Consider the following 21,819-nt stretch of genomic DNA (forward strand, 5'->3'; position numbering starts at 1 on the left):
TAAATGCAATTATCTTACGATTTTGGCAGTAAAAAAAATTAGACACTTATTTCGATGACCTTTTTATTTCAAATTTCTTAAACTGCTAAAAGCGTTAACAGAAAAATACCATTTAATATTAGCTGTGATGCCATAAACAGCTGTGGATACAGATCTTCATTGAATTTTTAGTTTCATGAATAGCAATAATAGGTAATTCAATATTACAGCCCCTCACAATGTTCTACCTTGTAGTCCACTGCATGTCAACTTATTGATAATCCTTTTATGGCTCATGGAGATGCATATCTGTTCAACTTGTGAGAAAAGGCTTCATATATAAGGAGAATTTACCTGGAGATTTTATGTGTTAGTTCCATGAATTCACTAACACATGCTACATATTACACTTCTCAGAGGGGAAAACTCTTATTTGCATGTTGTTGTGTATTAAATATAAGATAATATACAATACTCTTATTTTTAATTGTTAATTACTGCTAATTTACAAGCAAGAAAACTTTTTTCTGTTCTATAAGAATTGAAAATTCTAAAACTTGCAAGTATCTAAAACATCTCCTTTAAAACAAAATATAACACACTTTTATTAAAACCAACATTTATAATTTAAGAGCATTTTATCTATAATTTAAGCACTTCCATCTGCAGCGTAAATTATATTCATTTCACTGTGAGCCATCAAATTACACTACCTGACACTAAAAATGCAACCAAGAAGGAGTGGCCAGAAAGTGATGAAACTCGGCAAACACAGAGAGACAGCAATGAACAATAAGTGATCTTTATTTAGAAATGAAATGCTTAATGCAGAGCGAGAATAGTGTCAGCTCAGTAGTTTGTAGGACTGCCTTGGACTGGGATACACGAAGCAACATGTCTAGGTATAGAGTCAATAAGACTAGGATGGTGTAATGAGAAATGGCTCTCTATTGCCTGTCAACTATTTGTCACAGTTCGTCTTCTGAATGCAGCAATAGCAGTGTCTGCAAATGGCATCCAATCATATCCCAAATGTGTTCAATTGGTGAAAGATCAGGAGAGAAAGGTGGCCAGAGGCATCTGTACACCTAGAGTACATTAGCTGATGTGAGCAGTGTGCGGTCGGGCGTTATCTTGCTGATTAAGGGCATTTGGCACTCCCTGAAGGTAGGGGATGTCACTGGCTGCAGCACATCGTTTGCGTATTGTTGGGCCGTCATGGTGCCTGAATACGAACTAGAGGTATCTGGAACCGTATGCAGTTGTGCCCCAAATCATGATGCTGCGTTGTCGCACAGTGAGGTGTTTCACAATTGCTGCCAGATTGGACCTGTCTCTACACTGATGTCGCACTCATCCCTGGTGACTATCATTGGAGAAACAAAAGAGTGACTCATCTGAGATCACGACCCTGTGCAAATGACAAAGTTTTTCATCAAATTGCTGTTAGCAATGAAAGATTGGTCTGTGTTTTGTGTATGTTTAGTTGTGTCTTGGCAAATCAGTGAGGGGTAGATTTCGTGTTTCAAAATGCTATGGCCTGTTTTTGCTTGGTATAATTTTCAAACACACTACCCAACATTGAAAATGCAACACCAAGCATCGACAAGCAAACGAAAATCAAGCACCATGCATCAACAGCAAATGGTTCTGATTGATATGGGAATATCCAAGCTGTCTTGTCTTGAACATGCTGTAGAATGGAGGTAGAAGTGGCTTGCGGGTGCGCCACTGCTTGTCAATGGATGCACCGATCCATGCATGCTGACATCACTCTGGCTGTGGATGCGTCCAGGTGTGTGTCAGCTGAGATTTGCCATATGGATCAACCTGCCTCCTCAGTCCAATCACCATGCCCTTGTAAAATCGTCTGTCTGCTGGAACTGCCTCCATTGACAATGGCCGATTTCCTTAGCAGATACAATGGCATGAAAATTGAACATTTTACAGGTTCCTTCCCTTATATTTTCTTCAATGTGCCGGTGGAGGGCTGTGCATTTTCACATCATTTGTATAACTTGGTGACATGTGTTTACCCTGAACTTTGCATAATTCTCGGGCCACTTCTCAGGGTTGCCACTCAAACAGGAGAATGAAATTCCCTGACTTTTCCAGGTTTTCCAGGTATGTTTCGAGAAAATTCCAGTCTATCTGCGTAATGTACGTTGGCTGTGCTAAGATGTAAATTCATTATGGTATTACTTGTACTGTGTAGCAAATTCGCTTAATTATTCAATAAATCCCAGAGGGCATTTTCTTAATTATTCTTGGTACACTTTGTTTGATAATTTTGTTTACTTTTCCACTTAAGAAACTTAATAAAATTTAAGATATATGCATTTGATAACAATTGTATGTTTTATTTAATTATTACTCATGATCATCACCAGTTTAACATGAGGCTAATCCAGTTCTTATTAATCACAACACAATGCTAAAAGTTAGGTTAGATTTTTGGTAAATTTAATTTGTGTGAGATGTCTTCTTAAAAGGCACCTTAACACTTGAAAACACAAATATAATTATAATAGGAGTTGTTTTCTCCACTGAAGATTGAGATTAGAATCTCTCCAATCTGGAATAAAATAAGGCTTTTTTTGCAGACATTCTGCAGCTAAATGAAAGAAAGAAATCTATTTAATGATATTTTTTTACTAAATTTCAGGATTATGCCAGAGAAAATTTCCTGAAATTTGGAAATATTATTTACTAATGATAAATAAATTTAGAGGGAAGAAGCAACATTAAATGATATGAATAACATAAAAATAAAGATAATTACTTAAAAATTGAATTAGAATAATCAACGATATTTTAGCGAATATAGTTATATTACATGGTTAGCCTAGATGACTGATTACTATTTTTTTATTTTACTGCAAAATGACATGGTATTTATTAAAAAGAAGAGGAAAAAAAAAAAAGATTTTGCGGTAAAATCCTAGTATACGGTACGGCCTTCACACGATTTTGAAAATTGTCGCCAAGAACAAAATGACTCGTTTACTGCTCATCATCCGCTGTACCATACATGGAGATTATTCTAACCAAAGAATGTCTATGTAAAGAAGAAAAAGTTCCATACACGTAAATGCTATTACGTGGCTAGAAAGCGGAGGGAAAATTTGCCAAGGAATTTGGCGAAGGAACCTGGCGGCCAGAATTTCCCTCTCCGCGATGTGTACAGGAAATTGAGAAATACGTGTTAAGAAGAAAAGTTCTTTGACAAAAAAGAAAACTACGAAAATCCGTTTTTAAATTATTGCGAAAAATCCAAGAAGAAACGTTTTATCAAAGAACGTTTTTTCTTGGATTTTTCGCAATAATTTTAAAAACGGATTTTCGTAGTTTTTCCCCTCATCAAAATAACTAATCCATGAATTAATTTACTTGCGCCAAAAAATATTTTCTTTTCCTTTAGAGTTTAAAGAAATTTTAAACGATATTCATTTTATGAACTCCTGATAACGTGACCTTCGAACTTCGACACCGGTTTCGAGCTTTGGCGACAGATATATCGTGCATGCACAGCTGTTTCCCTCTATGATGGAACGGAGCCACGTCTGTTGGAGGTTTTCTTTCTTTACAATACATACTTTTTGATTCTAATCTTCATGGTACCGTATACTAGGATTAAACTCATTTTGTTTTATACGAGAACAGGTACTTTCTTTAGTTCATGCACTGCACATGCAATTCTCAAGGCTACTGGAAACCAAAAGTTGCCGGAAAATTGATTTGCCTTTCTAAAAGACAATCAAATTGGAGCTGCGAAAATTGGCTCTATGCCAGCTGCCCGAATGACACTCACGTGATACAAAACTCACCAAAAAAGTGATCTCTTCCGACGTCGGCGCAAAACTCGCCTTTTTTTGGTGGGATCGTTGTATGAAATTCCCTGACTTTTCCAGATTTTGACTAAAACACTTAAATTCCCTGACTTTTCCCTGAATTTTTTGGTCAATTTCCGAATTCCCTGATTTTTTCCGGTTTTCCAGGTAGCGTGGCAACCCTGACTTCTTCTTGGTGTTGCATTTTCAATGTTGGGTAGTGTATTTGAAAATTAAACCAAGCAAAAACAGGCCATAGCATTTTGAAACACCAAATTTACCCCACACTGATTTGCCAAGACCCAACCAAACACACACAAGACGCAGACAAATGTTTCATTGTTAACAGTGATTTGATGAAAAGCTTTGCCATATCTTAAAATTTGTATGATACTGTATAGTATACAGTGAAACCGGTTCACAAATGAATTATCTGAACAAGGTGATGAAAGGTGTACCAAATTATAAACACTCAAGTCGGCATCAAATGATTTTCAGAGGTGTTTTGAGGTAACTTCTGACAGAAGTAACATTCAAGGCCTTCTAAAAACATAATCTTAATGTTTCCAGTTGCTTAACTTTCATTAACAAAGCATGGCCACAAGAAATTTACAGGGCCATAAATTTGATCTGGAGGAGATTACGACCAGACACCATAGCAGGCAGAAATTTTGAAAGCTTCAACACAGAGAACTTTTTTGTTGTTGATGCTATTGTACATCTAGGCAAAATCATGGGTCTGGCAGTTAACAACAGTGTAAATCACTGGGCAGAAATGTACATATCCCATCCAAGTAGTAGAAACCACCACAAGTACAAGAGCTTGAGTTTCATGCAGTAGAACTGAAGTTCAATTCCCAGTCAAGCAAAGTAGATAAGCTGACAATAGAGGCAGAGGCAGAGTCCTTTCTAGGACTGAAGTCCAGTCCAGAGTAGCAGAGCAGACTCTATGAGAGTGTGGCCTAACTCCAGAATGACCAAGCAGACTTTAAGACAGAATAGCCATGTTTACAAGCAGCCGAGCAGAGTACATCCATAGCTGAATGGTAATACTGAGTTATCTCAAGAAGTTGGGATTGTACCATGATATGTCCAGATCCATCTAAGATGCTATGTTGTTAACAATCCTGTGCTAAGTTTCAGTAAAATTTGTTTCAGCAATAAAACCACATTTTACCTGAAGCTTCAGATCCACCTAAGATGCTATGTTGTTAACATTCCTGTGCTAAGTTTCAGTAAAATTTGTTTCAGCAATAAAACCATATTTTACCTGAAGCTTCTGTGTTATTATGAAATTATAGATTCAAAGTCAGGCAGTAACAAGTTTCCAAGAATTAAAGTCTTAAAACATGCAACATTCAAATAAAAAAATTAACAGACATAGAATAATTACTAGAGGACAATAAAAATGAATTCAAAAAGAAAGAACTGAAACACCTTCAAAAGTAACAGCAGAAGGTAATTGTGGTTAATTGTGGTGAAGTAGCTTCAGAGGAAAAGTGATGAAAAGAAGAATCCTGTTGTTTGATCCATAAAATGTATACAAAATTGCATAAGGTGCAAATTTTCATATAATAAATTCACCCCAACAAAACAGTAGCAAGCTACTGCTAAGCATTTACAATGATAGTATCTTGTCTTACTTTGGAAATATTTTAAACGAAGACAACATAGTATGTTGGACAAATTTTGAGTGAAATGGAAGTCCAGTAAGTCACAAGCACAGTCAAGCAATGCTAAGAGACAAAGAAACTATTGGGTTGGCAACTAAGTAATTGCGGATTTTTTTTAGAAAATCAAAGACAATTTTTTCATGGAACTAAATAACTTTATTCTGTAATGTATTGCCCATTTTGATCAATGACCTTTGCCATCTTTCAGGCAGCATCATAATCCCACATTCATAAAACTTCTGGTTTTTATTAGCAAAAAACTGAATCAGGTACAATTTGACATCATCATCATTATTGAAATTTTTACCATTCAAGGAGTTTTGTAAAGATCGAAACAAAAAGTAATCAGATGGTGCAAGGTCAGGACTATATGGTGGATGTGGCAAAACATCCCAACCGAGCACCAATAATTTTTGCCGAGTGACCAAAGATGTGTGTGGCCTTGCATTGTCATGATGGAGTACAACACCTTTTTGATTTGTCAATTTGGGCTGCTTTTCTTCAACTGCATTGTTTAATTTCATTAGTTGTTCAATGTAGACATCAGAATTGATCGTTCGGTTGGCTGGTAAGAGTTCAAAGTAGACAATTCCTTTGTAATCCCACCAAACTGATAACAAAACCTTCTTTTGATGAATATCAGCTTTTGATGTTGTTTGAGTTGGTTTACCTGGCCTGCTCCACGATCTTTTCCGCTTGATATTGTTGTAAACAAACCATTTTTTATTGCCAGTTATCAGTCGTTTTAAAAATGCATCATTTTCATTACGTTTCTTTAGCAAATCGCAGCTGTTAATGCATTGCGTTAAATGCGTTTCTTTCAGTTCGTGAGGAACCCATGTATCGAGTTTTTGAACATAGCCAAGTTGTTTTAAGTGATTTTCAATACATGTATGTGATACATGAAGCTTCTCTGCAATCTCACATGTTGTACTGTGATGATCCGAATCGATTATTGCTTTGATTAAGTCGTCATCAACTTCAATTGGGCGACCAGAGCGTTTTTCATCTTTGAGTGAAAAATCACCAAAACAAAATTTGGCAAACCAATTTTGACACTGCCGTTCTTTTAAGGCTTCGTCACCATAAACAGCACATAACTTTTTATGAGCAAATATGATATTTTAAAGCAAAATATGACGAAAATGTTCCTTTTGATTTTCTATTTTTCAACGAACACCAAATGAAAACTACGCAACCGATCAAAAAAACTCTTTTTACTGATTGACAGCTGAATTGCCAACTATCAAATAACAAAATGTGTTTTACATTTGTACTACGTCTGCAACCCTAAAAATTCAACTGAAGCCATCTATGAGTGAAATCCGCACCCAATATATTGCCAACCCAATATAAAGATATCTCAATACGGCATCTACCAGATGTTTTTAAGGAAAGAGACTTTTCACCCAACCACCACCTTTTTTCTTTTCCTCTGCACTTTCCAGTTATATCATCCACCACAGGTATAGTAAAATTAAACAAAATTTTCATCTGTTTTATTGATTATCTTGTTTATCTTACATAAGGATTGTCACTGTTTTTGTGTTTATGTTGTATACAAAGTATTGCAGTAAATTTTAAATAAGTAGCCATCTATGATGTTCCAGGAATGGATTAATCCCTTTTACATCAATTCCTATGGGAAACATATTTTTGGTTTACAGATATTTTAAATGAAAATGGTTTTCAGAAGTAATTAAAGACATGAACCAAGGTTTCAATGCAGATACAAGGGAGAGGTGATAGTGTTACTTAGGTCTGTAACAGTCTTTAAGTTATGCATGGCACCTGGAAAGTGTTAAATAAACACATGTAATGCAGTTTATGTGACAATAGAAGCCAAATCCTCAACACCCTTCATTGTGTTTTTATGGCTCATTGCAAATTTTCTATTGAACATGACTTACTTCAAATCACCTGCACTAAGCAGATGTGACTCACATTTCTTACTGTCTTTTATGTTCATCTGGACAACCAATAAATTTTAACCATTTCAACAAGATGTACCACTCTGCTTTACATTTACAATTTTTATTACCAAAACATTAGGGCTAGTCTTTGTCTTTATTGAGCCATAAAGGTATCTGGATGATCCAGCTGATGCTTTGATGCAAGAACATAAAAAGTATAGATACAGTATGTCTTCATTGTTCTATCATTTCAAAGATTATATTAAAAACAACAGTTTCTTAATTTCATACATGTTATTTGTATATATACACATGAGAGAAAGGAAGAGACAGTACACTATACATGTTACTTAAGGCTGATCATGTCTCGTTGCACATAATTTGTCAATTATATTTCAGCATTTTTATATAAATTAAATAATGCATTTATAGCCTTCAATATTGCCTACAGCTTTATCTAATAGAAGACTATCTTAGAAATTTACTAACACAGAGGCACCATTATACATGAAACATTTATTGTATAATATTTCTTTTCAAATTCAAACACTTTTCCGTGTTTGAATTAGGGGGGGGGGAAATGTAAACATTGTTTTCAATAAATTTATTACTGTACCTGTTAAACTTCCATCTGGCATCTTTTCTATGGTTATTGTAGATACAGGTACACTGACTACCGAACTGCCTGGACGTACTGTCTGCAAGGATGTATTAGAATTCTCACTCACATTCAAGTCAGAATTTGCAACAAAATTCAGCTCCTAAAATTCAAAATAAACTCATTAAAAGTGAAAAAAGGAAAGTTATGAGTACATTAACGAATAAATGAAGTTTCCAAAAGAAAAACTAAAGATGATTTTTTTTTGGGGGGGGGGGGTGGCTCACACTTGAAATTAAATTTATTTAGAGCAAATACATTAAGCTTAATTATCCTCCATGCCAGAATGGGCAAATAGCTTTTTATGGCCAAACAGGCCAATAAAAAAATCAACCTTGAACCGAGATTTCGTTCCCAAGAGTGACCAAAGATTCATCTAATATTATCCACCAATACAGCCATAACGGAATGCATGTGCAATGTAGATACTGTGTGCAGATATCTTTAACTTCAGTTTCATCTTTGCAACAGTAAATATGTAAATTTTTAACTTTAGCCAAACCAAAACCCCTCTGAAAATACATAAAATCAATGATAAATGTCTTGTGTTTAATGAAGAATGAACAAATAAATACTTCTTTGGTAATACAGGGAATCAAGCAGTGTATTTATTGTGTCCTGAAACGAAAGCTGTGTTTTAAGAAGTACACAATATGAAATGACCCCACAAAACGAAATACAGCTAATTTGGCTGGAAACTTTCCAAGGAAATCACAAAATAACAGCTGATGAGTATGTGAAAAGGCTTCAGAAGAAACTAATATTTTTTTACAAAGTAATCAACACTTAAAAATAACTCTACAGAAGCAAATTTCATAGAACTAGAACCCGCTAAGTGGAAAAAGCTTTTTTTGGATGGCAAGTTTATTAGCCAGTGTATGGTAATAAGTATATTATGTCCAATATGAGGAGAAAATCTGAAAGTATTTCATTGTCAAGAAGGACTATAGTGCAGCGCATTAAACTCAATTAGTGACAAAATCCCCGAAGAGTTTGAAGACTACACACAAAGATTTTGTTAGGTTTCCTTTGACACTGGGTGACAGCACAGAGAAGATAACAAAGACATGCATAATAACTCATTTTTTACCATGGAATTAACACTTAGATGGGTGACTGAAATACAGATCACAGATGCAGAGTCTCAAAAAGGACTGCTGTGCCCAAAATTCTTTCCTCCCCAATCCTTCATGGTGCAGAGATAGTCATCGTCCAATAACCTTTCCCTGCCACTTGTCCAATGACCTTCATGCCTCACAACTATGAGGTTTTGTAAATTCTCTCTCCTTTTGCTTCAGCAGTGAAATGTTATGCTTGAGGCAAAAACTTTCAGTTGTCTTTCGCATGATTTACTTTCTCTCTAGAAATCTACACAAGCAACTAACCATGCTAATATGCATAGAGTACATACATATGCAAATGAAGCATGTGTTCATTTGCAACACTAGCACGAATATGTAACATGCATGTATGCTAACTGAGTATGTATATGCAAACAGATATATGTATATTATTATATGCACATGCAGATAAACCCATACATATATGTCTGAGATCTACTATGTATAAATGGTGTCCCGTAAATGTTGCGACAAACTTCTGGGGGACGTAGGGCACATCAAAAGGATTAAGAATTTCATAGGAACCCATGCCAAGAAACGTCACTGTACTCCATCAGGGGATGTTGTACAGGAGAGTGCTAGTGGAAAGTGAGGATTGTCTCATTCGAGCAATATGTACCACACGAAGAGAATGGAAAGCTATACAAACGGAGAGCCTGCAGAAATGCACTTAATGCATGGAATAGCTCAGGGTCATGGATGAACTGCTGCATGCATTTATGAGAACGCTTTCCTGACAGATATCAACCACCACACAGTTTGTTTGCATGTCTGCATCAAAATTTGTGCAACTACAGGTCATTAAGAAGTGGCAGGACAAGTGAGGGTAGGCCACGATCGACTCGCTCGATCGTTAGGGAAGAAAGTGTGTTGGATATGGTAGAGAGTAATCCAAAGACCAGATTATGTACCATTGCATCTCAATTCAGAATGTCTCGTACCAGTGTCCAGTGTGTCTTGAATACCTATTCCTTTCACGACTTTCGTCTCCAAAGGGTTAAGTTAGTGCTCCCGATGACCATCCTGAATGTGTGCATTTCGCACTTTGGTTTCTGTAAGAAAATGCCTGTTATGTTAATTTTTGAGCTTATGTGTTATTCATGGATGAGGCCAATAGGGGATGGTGTATTCAATCACCACAATTAGCATTTGTGGGCTCAAGAAAACCCCCATGGTGTGCAGCACCACGCCGCTCAACAACACTTCAAAGTTAATGTCTGGGAGGGTTTGGTCGGCAATTGTTTAATGCTGCTTGTGGGGAACAATCAAAAGTGTCATGTATCACGATCCTGTTGTGTCTGAAATGGATCTTGTGGTAAAACTCGCCTGTCCAGTTGCTACAATCAAAGAAACTACCAGTGTGTTTGAACATGTCCGGCAATCAATGGTCCGTCGGTGTCAGGCATGTTTGGCGTCTGATGGTGCAAACTTTGAGCATCTGTTGTAAAATTTAAGCTGGCGTACACCATTTGCATTCATGTCCAATAAATATTTCAAATTAACTCTTGTTTAACATATAAAATTTTTAACATCATCTTAAAGTAGATGTATTTCTACACACAACAGCAAAAAAAAAAAAAAAAATTTTTTATTCAAAATTTAAGATAATACATGAATTTACATACTGGCACGTTACGAAATTTGGCATGCTTATAATAAGTGATAATAACAATAATGTGGTTTACACATTATGTTAAAATTATTTGAATGAATGAAAGCTGGACCTTTTTTCTGCTCGTGCATCAATGAAAAAAAAGAACGTAGATTGCCATAAATTAAGAATTTTGCGAAGTGAATCATTCTTGGCGCAACTGAAAAAAATTTGCCAAGATAAATTTTTAAATTTCTCCATAAGTTTCACACTAAATTTTACAAAATTTAATATTTAGGCAAAATTTGAGTCATAGAGACAAAATATGGAAAAAAGTGGTATATCATTTCAGAAATAGTTCGATTTTGTGTCAAAATACCTACATTAGAACAATGCTATGTAAAAAAACTAATACATATGCTAAGTCATGCTTTCGAGACATAAAAAACGCAATTTAAATTTCGTCAATCGGCCCAATAGAACGGGAAATATAGAAATGTCCCATCCCCCACACAGTGTACTTATATATGTATATGTGTGTATATATATTTAAATTAAATATTATATTAATACATATTATATTAGATTTAAATTCAAATATTATATTAATTTTTTTTCTATTCCACGCAGAAGTTTTATGCAAAGAGATGAAACACAATAATTTATAATGATAATTTTATGGAAAGAGACTCATTCATATTGAAAAGTCGGGATCTTTCTACGAGATCAGCAACATTTAATCTTATACTTCTGCTTTCTATTTTTCTTTTTTTTTTAATATTTGAGTTTTCATTAAATAAATTTAATACAATTTCCACATTTTGCTTTCTGCAGTTTTACAGCATTTACTAACTTGTAAAAAATCTCTCATTAAATTAGCATTTACTCCATTTCCTAGGAGATAATCAAAATAAATATTAACAATTAAAATACAGATACATATGCTTCTTTTTGCTTAAACTTTTCTTATGGGAAATTGTACCCATATTGATAACAATCAGGTCATACCTTCTGTCAACTGAATATCACTTATTGGCATATCTGTATGTTCGACATACACTGGTGGTCCTCAAAGGTTCTATGCTCTGCTGTAGCTAAAAAAAAGTTTGTTTTTTTCCACCCTGTTCAACGAACATACGGGACAGTTTCACACAGAAAGTAATTAACCAAGGCCCACTAACAGCCGATTGGTAACAGTCGCTGAACCCTGGTTCTTTGGTCTGGGATATGAATCTTGATAAACAGGCTGGCTGTATGGACATTTTTGTGGTTTTCCTCATGTGTAACGTGGATACGAGGCAGTTCCTATGAAAATGCCCCTTTCCAAGCAATGCCTAGTAGCACAGCACATGGTAAATAAATAATATATAGTCCATAATAATATTATTTGTTCATATAACGTAAACAGTGCTAGCAATATTTTGCATTAATCATACAACTTTATTCATTCACACTATCTCTTGCTTTTTTTAAAATTAAGAATGAAATTGTCATCACTGTGGTGAAGTAATAATGAGAAATACTAAATAGCATTTGTAAAGTCAGCGTTCCTCACATTCCTGCGCATGACGATAAAATCCTGCAGAAGTGACCTGCATAACAGAATCTATATTTTGACAGGATATTTATCTGTTTATGACAATTCCAGTATTTATATGCATATATAAATAAAAATTGGAATATCTGGATTACAACCAAGCACAAATGGGCAGATAGCGCAGAGGGCTATCTGCCCAAGGAAGAAGGGGCTTCCTGGAGGATATTTTAAAGAAAATTGATTGGTATTTACATTCACATGAGACCACATGCAGCCAGCTAGTTCATTGAAATGTGAACTGAACCTAGCTATCAGTGTTCATCGATTTTACTGCTCGACCTCTGGGTCTATATAAATAAAGAAATAAAGTTTAGCAAACCAACTTGAAATTTTATGATATTAACATTCATTTCACCAATTTTTCAGCATCATAAAAAAATAAAAATTAATAAATTTTAAAAAAATCTCAAATGTTTAAGATTTTAAATTACGTCCAAAGGGACGTATGTTACCTTTATTTAATCATTTATTAAACCATAAAATTCAGTTCAACAGCAATATCGCAAAATAGTTTTAAAATGAGCATATGTTTAGAATTTCCGATACACAGACTTGCGCACTGGAGATAAAAAGGTTCCCCCCCCCATAGAGTGTTGTCATTGCTTGCTTTTAAATCATTGAGTTTGATACTCAAAAATTCATTGAAGTTTTAGAAAATATGAAATCGATAATAAAACAAAATTCCAAACTTGGGCTTCCATATGCCCATATTCGTAGGAGGATTACGTCATTCAAAAAAAAAAAAAAAAAAGTCTATTTGAGGGGTTATATGTATATGTATATATTGAATTAATGTCAAGGGGAAAAATCCCCTGAATTCCCATTTTCAGAAAATTTTCTCCGTTTTATGTGCCGTTTCCAGAATATGTGCAGAAAAGTGGCAAAAATAAACAGGGGGGGGGAACCACTACATAAGAACATTCAACCAGCAACTGAATTAAATGCTCAAATTAACAAGTAAAAATTTCAAAAAATTGGGGGGTGGAAGTTTTTATTGCATTTGATAGCGGTCAAAATGGATATTTTCCTTGAAATATGCTGCCTGAAACTTTCGCGATTACAATACTTCCTTTTTACTTCGTACAAGGAAGTAAAAAAGAATAAAATAATAATAATAATAAACTGAATAAGAATAATAATGGCAAAATCTGATATGGATACCACAACTTCCCTGTACGGTTTATTAAATTAAAGTGGAACCTTGAAATACGAGTTTTATTTGTTCCGGCATTGAGTTTGTATAGCGAATTTCTTGTATCTAGAAACAAACTTTCCCATTGAAAATAATGGAAATCCAGTTTATCCGTTCCAGCCCCCCCCAATATCAACATATAAATTAATTTTCCTAATAAATAACACTGGTATATAATACCTGGGTGTTTTCCGGAAAAGGTCCAAGTACACATTCTTAGCCTTAGTGCAAATAATAGCTTTCGACACCGAATCGCGTTTTAACTGCTTCTTGTTCACACCAACAATAGCTTCTCAACAACTTGTAAAAGCTTTGGATGGTGCTTGGAAGTAACGGTAACTCCTTTGGCCACATCAAGTTTCTTAATTTGTTCCTTCTTCTTCAGAAGAGTGCAGATTATTGGTGTTGAACAGCCATAAGTCTTTGCTAATTCCATTATTTTTACCTCATGCTTATGTGTATCTATGATTCCTTTCTTACTTTCAATGGCCACGGCTTCCTTCTTTTTCTTTGTAGCACTATCTGAGCCAACAATCTTCTTGGGAGACATCACAAAATAATTATTTTTATGTTAAATGTAAAAAACAATTAACTCGCAAGCGCACAAACACGTATATCAATGAACACTGAGTGATCTGACGAGGTGATTCCCCGAGTCGAGCTCGATCGAGAACGTGCCACGCATACCAACAACTTACCTCGTTATTCGAGTAATTACTTGTATTTAGAGAAGATTTTTCCACTCATACTTTCCTCGTATCTCGAATTTCTCATATACAGAGGTTGTCATATCTTGAGGTTCCACAGTATACACGTTTTTTGTTGCATTTCATTTAAACTTATTTTCTTGAATTTCATTGAATATTTTTCTCATTCAATTCAGTTTTCACTTTGCGACAAGGCAAAGATATATAAAAACTCAAGATATCTTCATTAAAAATTGTAAAATACAGAAAATATAAAACACCAAATACATTTAAAAACAGTTTAAAAAACAATTTTTACAATTAAAATTAGAGTATCTCTACCCCAAAACAAGCAATTCAGATAGCTGGCAAAGACAAAATTTCAGTGTAAAATTATTTAAAGTTGACTTCTGGTCAGCCTGAGCAGTTCTCACTTTGCAACAAGGCAAAAATACATAAAACCTCAAAATATCTTTATTAAAAATTGAAAAATAAAAAAAATATAGAACACCAAATACAGTTGCAACAAATAAAAAAAAAAAAAAAAAAAAAAAAACAAATTTTACAATTAAAATTAGTTTCCAAGCAAAAACAAGCAATTCGGCCAGTGGCCAAGAAGGCAGATTTTTCAGTGCACAAAACTGAAAGTTTACTTTTGGTCCCACTTGGCAAAAAGACACTGAAGGTGCAGAAACTGACTTAATTTACTATTCGGCTAAGTTTTAAATGTAAACAAATATGGCTGCTCCATTAGGCTTAGCCACACTTAAACAACTTTTAAATTTTTGATAATTCTACAACAATTGCATGATTAACTAAAGGCATAAAAACTTTAATCGGAACATAAGAACAACATAATTCAATAATTTTTAAATTAAAAAATGTGCAATTTACCAACATATAAGAATACCCACTCTGTTACTGTACTATATATATACTTTTGGTGCATCCGATTAAAACCAAAAATGGAGTGAGCACAAGTACATGATATAGCAGTCCTGTTTTCAAAATTTCAACATTCTGAGGATTCGTTTTTGATTTATGCGAGACACATACATACCTATGTACAAAAGTCAATCCATTTTGGGGAAAAGAGTACTTTATTATGTCCTTACGTACATATGTAACTCAAAAAAAAAAAATCATGAAATTGCATTTGATAGTGGTCAAAATGGATAGTTTCGTTGAAATACGATGCCCAATTATACGAATACTGATTTTATGCGTACTTATGAGGTATTTGCTAAAGCACATTTTCATTGTCAATTACTTCAGCTACGAAATCTCAATTTGTGCGTTTCCTAAGTTTCGGGAAAGGAGAGAGCAGAAAGAAAAAAATTTCCTTTGTATTCCCTAGTCTCTTATCTGAAAATTAACAAATGTAATGCCTAAAGGAAAGATTTCAAAGTATTTTGTATTTTTATTATAACACAATGTTTGCAAAAGTTAATATTCTACCGTTCGACAATTACTTCACAACTACAAAATTTCAATTTGTGCGTTTCCCTAGTTTAGGCTGAAGAGACAGCAGAAAAGAGAAAAAATTATTTTGTATTCCCTAGTCTCTTATCCAAAAATTAACAAAGGCAACGCCTCAAGGAAAGGTTTAAAACAGTAGTAGTTTCTCTTTACAATCGCAGCTAAAAGAGGGTGAAAATGCATTTCCACCCCCTTTTAAGTGGGACAAAAGTGCTTTTAAGTGAAACTTTTCCGGGTTTTAAAGGTTGATGAAAATTTCATCAACACAGAGGAATTACTTGATCTAGAATCAATAAAAGAACCGCTGGTCAGGAATTGGTTCAGTGTACCATGAACTGTGTGGAGAAAAGTGGCTTGTCCTAGAACAAAATAACAAGAGATGGCACCAGAGATTTTAGTGGGAAAAACAGGGGTGTTTGTGGGACCCCAAAAAATCCCCTGAAACTTTTACGGACTTACTACCGACATTTTGGAGTTTCGAGAAGGGGGGGGAGAGAAATGAAAATTACAATTATGAAGTATTGAATGACCTAATTATAAAAGTTCAATGAATTACTTTTTTTGCAAAATTAATAACCATAAATTTTCAAACATATAAACTACTACATTTTATGTAAATATTTTAAGTTACCTGAATTAATTCTTTAAAAAAAATTATCTAATTTCTGCTGCTTTTTTTTATTTTCTGATGTTTGTGGGCTTGTCTTTCTTTTGTGGTGAACTTCATAATTGCAGGAATTTTGACTTTTATTTTCCTCGTTTACAGTTGAAGAAATTTCCTCGAGAACTGCACATGCAGAGGTAGAAGCAGTTTGCTTTTATACTAATATAGAAGGTTTCTCAGAGACTTTTATAGGTGACTCGTCTGAAATACATGTTTTTAAGTCCCCTTGATATGTTTTCCAACTTCTGTTCATATTCAGTAAGAGATCTTTGTGAATTGGATCAGTCATTGGATTTTTTGAGCCATATTTTTCACATGAGGTTTCTTTAAAAGCCATTAAATCATATTTAATAGTCTGCACTGCATCTAGGGAATCAATCTTAAGAGAGGTTCTATAGTCAGTGACAAGTGTATCCATTAAGTTGAATGCACTTTCCACTAATGGGCCATGGAAGCAGCTAAGGCAGGCTTTGACCAATTTAGCCAATGTAGGATACTTATAATCATCTTTTAAATTAAAAACTTTAGACCACTATTTATCAATTGTACACTTGACTTGATTTCCACTTTCATCAGATGTGTAGAGCATTTCTTTGGTGATATCAATATCACTCTGGTATAACCTTATTTCAGCTTCTACTTTTGACTTTTCATTATCACTAAAAATATTGGACATAAAAGATAATTTTTCATAAGCTAATATTGTACTAGTTTTACCTCTTAGCTCTGGATCTAATGCTGTAAAACTAATTAGATATGAATTTTTAAGGGGTAATTTTTGTTTTATATGCTGCGCTGTATTAGTATAAGCTTTCATCACAGAAATTTGGAATTCTTTTGCTATTGGATGATTTTTTGATAATTTCTTCAGGAGAGTGGAAGCTTCTGCACCAGTAAATATTACTTTACTAGGTAGAAGGAATTCTGGATTTGTGACATCAACCTTTAATAAATCATTATAAGATGTGCACTCTATATTTTCTGGCTTCATAAAAAAAGAGAAAAATTTTGCCATCAATTTATAAATACTGGAATGTATTAAATGAAGCAATGTTTTTTTTTTTTTTTTTTTTTTGTTTCAAATAATTTAATATATGTGTTGAACTCTGGTAATACTGCTGAATATAATGCCATATGTAATAAAGTTTTGTTTTGCATAACAAATAACCCATTTAGTATTCTTTTTTTCCGAGCTAAAGCATCCTTTGTGAGTTGTTGGGAATGCAAGCAAGAATACACCCCTTCAACAAATTTTTCTGAGCTGCAGAAATATTTCTTTTATTGTATACAGTTTCAACATAAGAAAAATAATCCCCTTTATCAGTTTTATCCAAGTAGTGAAAATAAAATGCAATAAGAGCATCCCACAGATCTTTGATTCTTTCTAAAACACATAAAATGTACACCCACCTATGGTCTGGTCTCTTCAAGGGCTTAAGTTTTTTAATGGCAAGGGATTCAGAGATTTTGAAAAAATTTTCTCTTTTACTGCAGCTTTTTATATCAAAATAGATGTCATCAACAAATCTTCTAAGTATCTATCAAAACATGAAGCAAATTTTTTTGCACAGTTATTAGCTGTGTGACATGTGTCACCATCAATATCTAATAAGTGGGGTGCTTTGTTTGATCGTAGTCTGGTTTCAACACCCTTTTTTTTTTTCACGCATGGTGTTACATGAGTCTATTAATACACTAATTAAGTTTGCCCATGGAATATTATTATCTTGAATAGTATTAACAACTGCTTTAAAAACAGCTTCTGAATTGCAAGATTCCATCTTTAGAGATGCAAAATGGTGAACTACAACTTCATTTTGATTGTTGTCATTAAACTGCACCAATATTGCCAGTATACTTTCTTGAGCATTGCTAGTACTTTCATCCAAATTTAGAGAAAATGGAGTCTCCTTTAAAGTTTTAATGATATTTTCCTTAATAGTTTTTGCGAGCCCATATTTCATCTTATAACATGCAGTAGTCCTGGACATTTCCAACGAGTTTAGTGCCGTCTGATCGCGGCTCAACTGTTTGCAGAGCTCAATTAAATTGGGAGCTACATTGAAAGAAAGAGAATTCTCGGCGATAAACGAAGTTATTAATACCTCTTGGCGTGCTTTTCTTATCACTATATTCAATGGCCGAGCATCAGTCTCCAGTAAATAATCAGTATTTTTTGAATTAGCATAATTACTTAAAGTCATTGAATGTCTAATGCACTTTGAATATTTTACGTGCGTCACAGTTTTAGAATGATTTGTGAAAGCCTTGAATACTTCCCCACCATACTTCAGCAGTGAGTTACAAAAAACACAATATGCTTGTCCAGCAACATTTATTTTCTTGCACCATGTGCCGATGGTATCCCCATTACCATCTCTCTGTTCAATCCAATTCCACCTAAATGCATTCCGGACACCTTCTTCTAATTGTATAATATCACTATTTATATCGAGAAATTTCATAGTGAAATTTTCTTGCGTACATAAATAAAAAAATATTTCAATAAACGAAACGAAAAATTTACACATGCATCAATAAATGAAACGAAAATTTTACACAGCAGAGAAAAAAAAGTTGAGAAGCGATCAATGACAAATAGCTAATACAGCGAAAAATCGCCCTTCTCTACTTATTGGCGCCACGCCAGGAGAGATAAGACCTTTGAACCCAGAGTCATGTGATCGCACATCTGGTCGAACGAAGTCTCTCCCTTTTTTTTCTGCTGCGCCTACTTGCCGAAAAGAATCCAGAAGAGAATGTCCGAGAACCGGGGGAATGAGTCATAACTCGCAATAAGGAAAGAACAAAAAAGAAGTTTTTTCCCCATTTTCACGCATTATCACTGCCTTTGGACAAAGAAAGGAAAAGTTTTCACCACACACACTGACCTTGCGTTTTCTGCTTTCAAAGCAAACAAAATTCAGATCAAAATAAATAATTCATTATTATTCCTACTTCCTTTTGAACGATGATCCCCGGAATTTCCCCAAAATCCCCGGAATTCCGGGGTTTCCCCGGAGCACAAACACTTCTGGAAAAATGTCTATATGGTTAAGTTATTTTTAAGAAAATTTACAAGCAGAAGACACAGATAGCAGTATCTTATCTTTTCATTGCATTTTGCATCAGGACTGCACTTTATTTAAAACATGTTTAGGTACCATTGTCAATATAGTGAACACAATCAGACCAACAGCATTACACCATTGACAGTTCAAATTTTTCCTGAGGCTGTGGAGGCAGAATATGAAGATGTTAAGTAATTTACCACAAACAGTGTGAGTTGGTTGAGTCTGAGTGATAAACAGATATGAAAAGATGTCCGTAGCTGGTGTATTTGAGAAATTGAATGAACTGAATGTGACATTGCAGGGAAAGGGGTTATTTACCCATGAAATGTGGAAGCACATAAAATAATTCAAAGCAAAACTAGGTTTATTTGCAAAGCAAACGGATGAAGACAATTTTTGTCATTTCCCTTTATTAGGAAGACAAAAAGTGCCTGAAAGTATTTCTGCTAAGATTAGGGATCATCTGCAGAGTTTGGAGGACGAAGTCACAAGATGATTTCACGGCTTTAAGAAAGTTTAGCCTAAATTCAATTTGCTTTGTTATCCCACCACTGCTGATACTGACACAGTGACTGAGGAAATGCAGCTTGAACATACTGACATGCAGTCAGATCCCACTGTGAAAGAAATGCTTAATGCTGAGACATTAGTTGACTTGTACAAATCTTTGGCTGCTGAAAGATTTCTATGTATGAAAACATTTGTTTGGAAAATGTTCTCTACATTGGGTCTACATATTTTTTAGTACAGTTTTTCTTGCTTGAAGATCAACAAGAGTAAATACAGATGATCTTTAACAGACAGTAACTTGCAGGCTGTGATGAGAATTTCAACAAGTAATCTCACTCCAGAATTTTTGTTTTGTTTTGTTAAAGGTAGGGGGAAAATTATAGAATACATTTGTCTCATTAAAAATGATTCTGAAATTATATGTGGCTGCAGCTATAGATGATATGAAGTTAGCATAACAAATAAATTGAATAAAACTGCCACTATTTTATTTAATTTATATTTACTGATTTTTATGGTACAGTTTACTATTTTTCTAAAATGCAAAGTTAACTAATGAATGCAATCATTTTAATTCTCCCTGCCCTCCACTAATTCCTGCTTCTACAAAGTGACTCCAAAGCCAAAACAACTGTCTATCTCTGCTGTATACTGATCTAATAGATGCAAAGGGTACGAAGAGAAACCAGTTATACTCAAATGATTATAGCAAACTATACAACAGACACATACTCTGAAGTGACAAAAGTCATGGGATACCTCCTAATATTTTGTCGGTCCTCCTTTTGCCCGGCGAAGTGCAGCAACTCGACGTGGCATGGACTCAACAAGTCGTTGGAAGTCCCCTGCAGGAATATTGAGCCATGCTGCCTCTATAGACATCCATAATTGTGAAAGTGTTGACGGTGCAGGGTTTTGGGCACGAACTAACCTCTAGATGATGTCCCATATATGTTCGATGGGATTCATGTTGGGCGATCTAGGTGGCCAGATCATTCGCTGGAATTGTCCAGAATGTTCTTCTAACCAATCGCGAACAATTGTGGCCCGGTGACATGGCGCATTGTCATCAATAAAAATCCCATCGTTGTTTGAGTATGTGAAGTCCACGAATGGCTGTAAGTGATCTCCAAGTAGCTGAAGGTATCCATTTCCAGTCAATGATCGGTTCAGTTGCACCAGAGGACCGAGTCCAAGCCATGTAAAAACAGCCCAGACCATTATGGAACCACCACCAGCTTGAACAGTGCCTTGTTGACAACTTGGGTCCATGGCTTCGTGGGGTCTGCACCACACTCAAACCCTACCATCAGCTCTTACCAACTGAAATCGTGACTCATCTGACCAAGCCACGGTTTTCCATTCATTTAGGGACCAACTGACATGCTCACGAGCCCACGAGAGTCGCTGCAGGCGATATCGTGCTGTCAGTAAAGGCACTCAAGTCGGTCTTCTGCTGGCATAGCCCAAGGAAGACAAATTTCACCGCACTGTCCTATCGGACACGTCCCTCATTGATTTCTGCGGTTATTTGACGCAGTGTTGCTTGTCTGTGAACATTGACAACTCTACGCAGACGTCGCTGGTCCTTGGTCGTTAAGTGCAGGTGGTCGGCCACTGCGCTGTCCATGGTGGGATGTTATGCCTGAAATTAGATACTCTCAGCACACTCTTGACACTGTGGATCTCGGAATGTTGAATTCCCTAACGATATCCAAAATGGAATGACCCATGCGTCTAGCTTCAACTACCATTCCACGTTCAAAGTCTGTTAATTCTCATCGTGCGGCCATAATCACGTCAAAACCTCTTCACATGAATAACTTGAACACAAATGAAAGCCCTGCCAAAG

At 35.0% G+C, this 21,819-nt stretch overlaps 1 protein-coding gene across 1 annotated transcript in view; it reads right to left on the minus strand.

Moving 5' to 3' along the window:
* The window catches only part of MTF-1 (Metal response element-binding Transcription Factor-1), a 90,818-nt gene that overhangs the window by 17,700 nt on the left and 51,299 nt on the right, over nt 1-21,819 (minus strand). Inside the window, exon 7 of the mRNA XM_085823894.1 lies at nt 8,012-8,156. Coding sequence (XP_085680020.1) covers nt 8,012-8,156 — 145 coding nt within the window. The remainder of the gene's footprint in view (nt 1-8,011; nt 8,157-21,819) is intronic.

This window comes from Stegodyphus dumicola, chromosome 9 (genome assembly GCF_044657685.1).
Source record: "Stegodyphus dumicola isolate Sdum_Otavi_A_Nest chromosome 9, ASM4465768v1".
NCBI lineage: Eukaryota > Metazoa > Arthropoda > Arachnida > Araneae > Eresidae > Stegodyphus > Stegodyphus dumicola.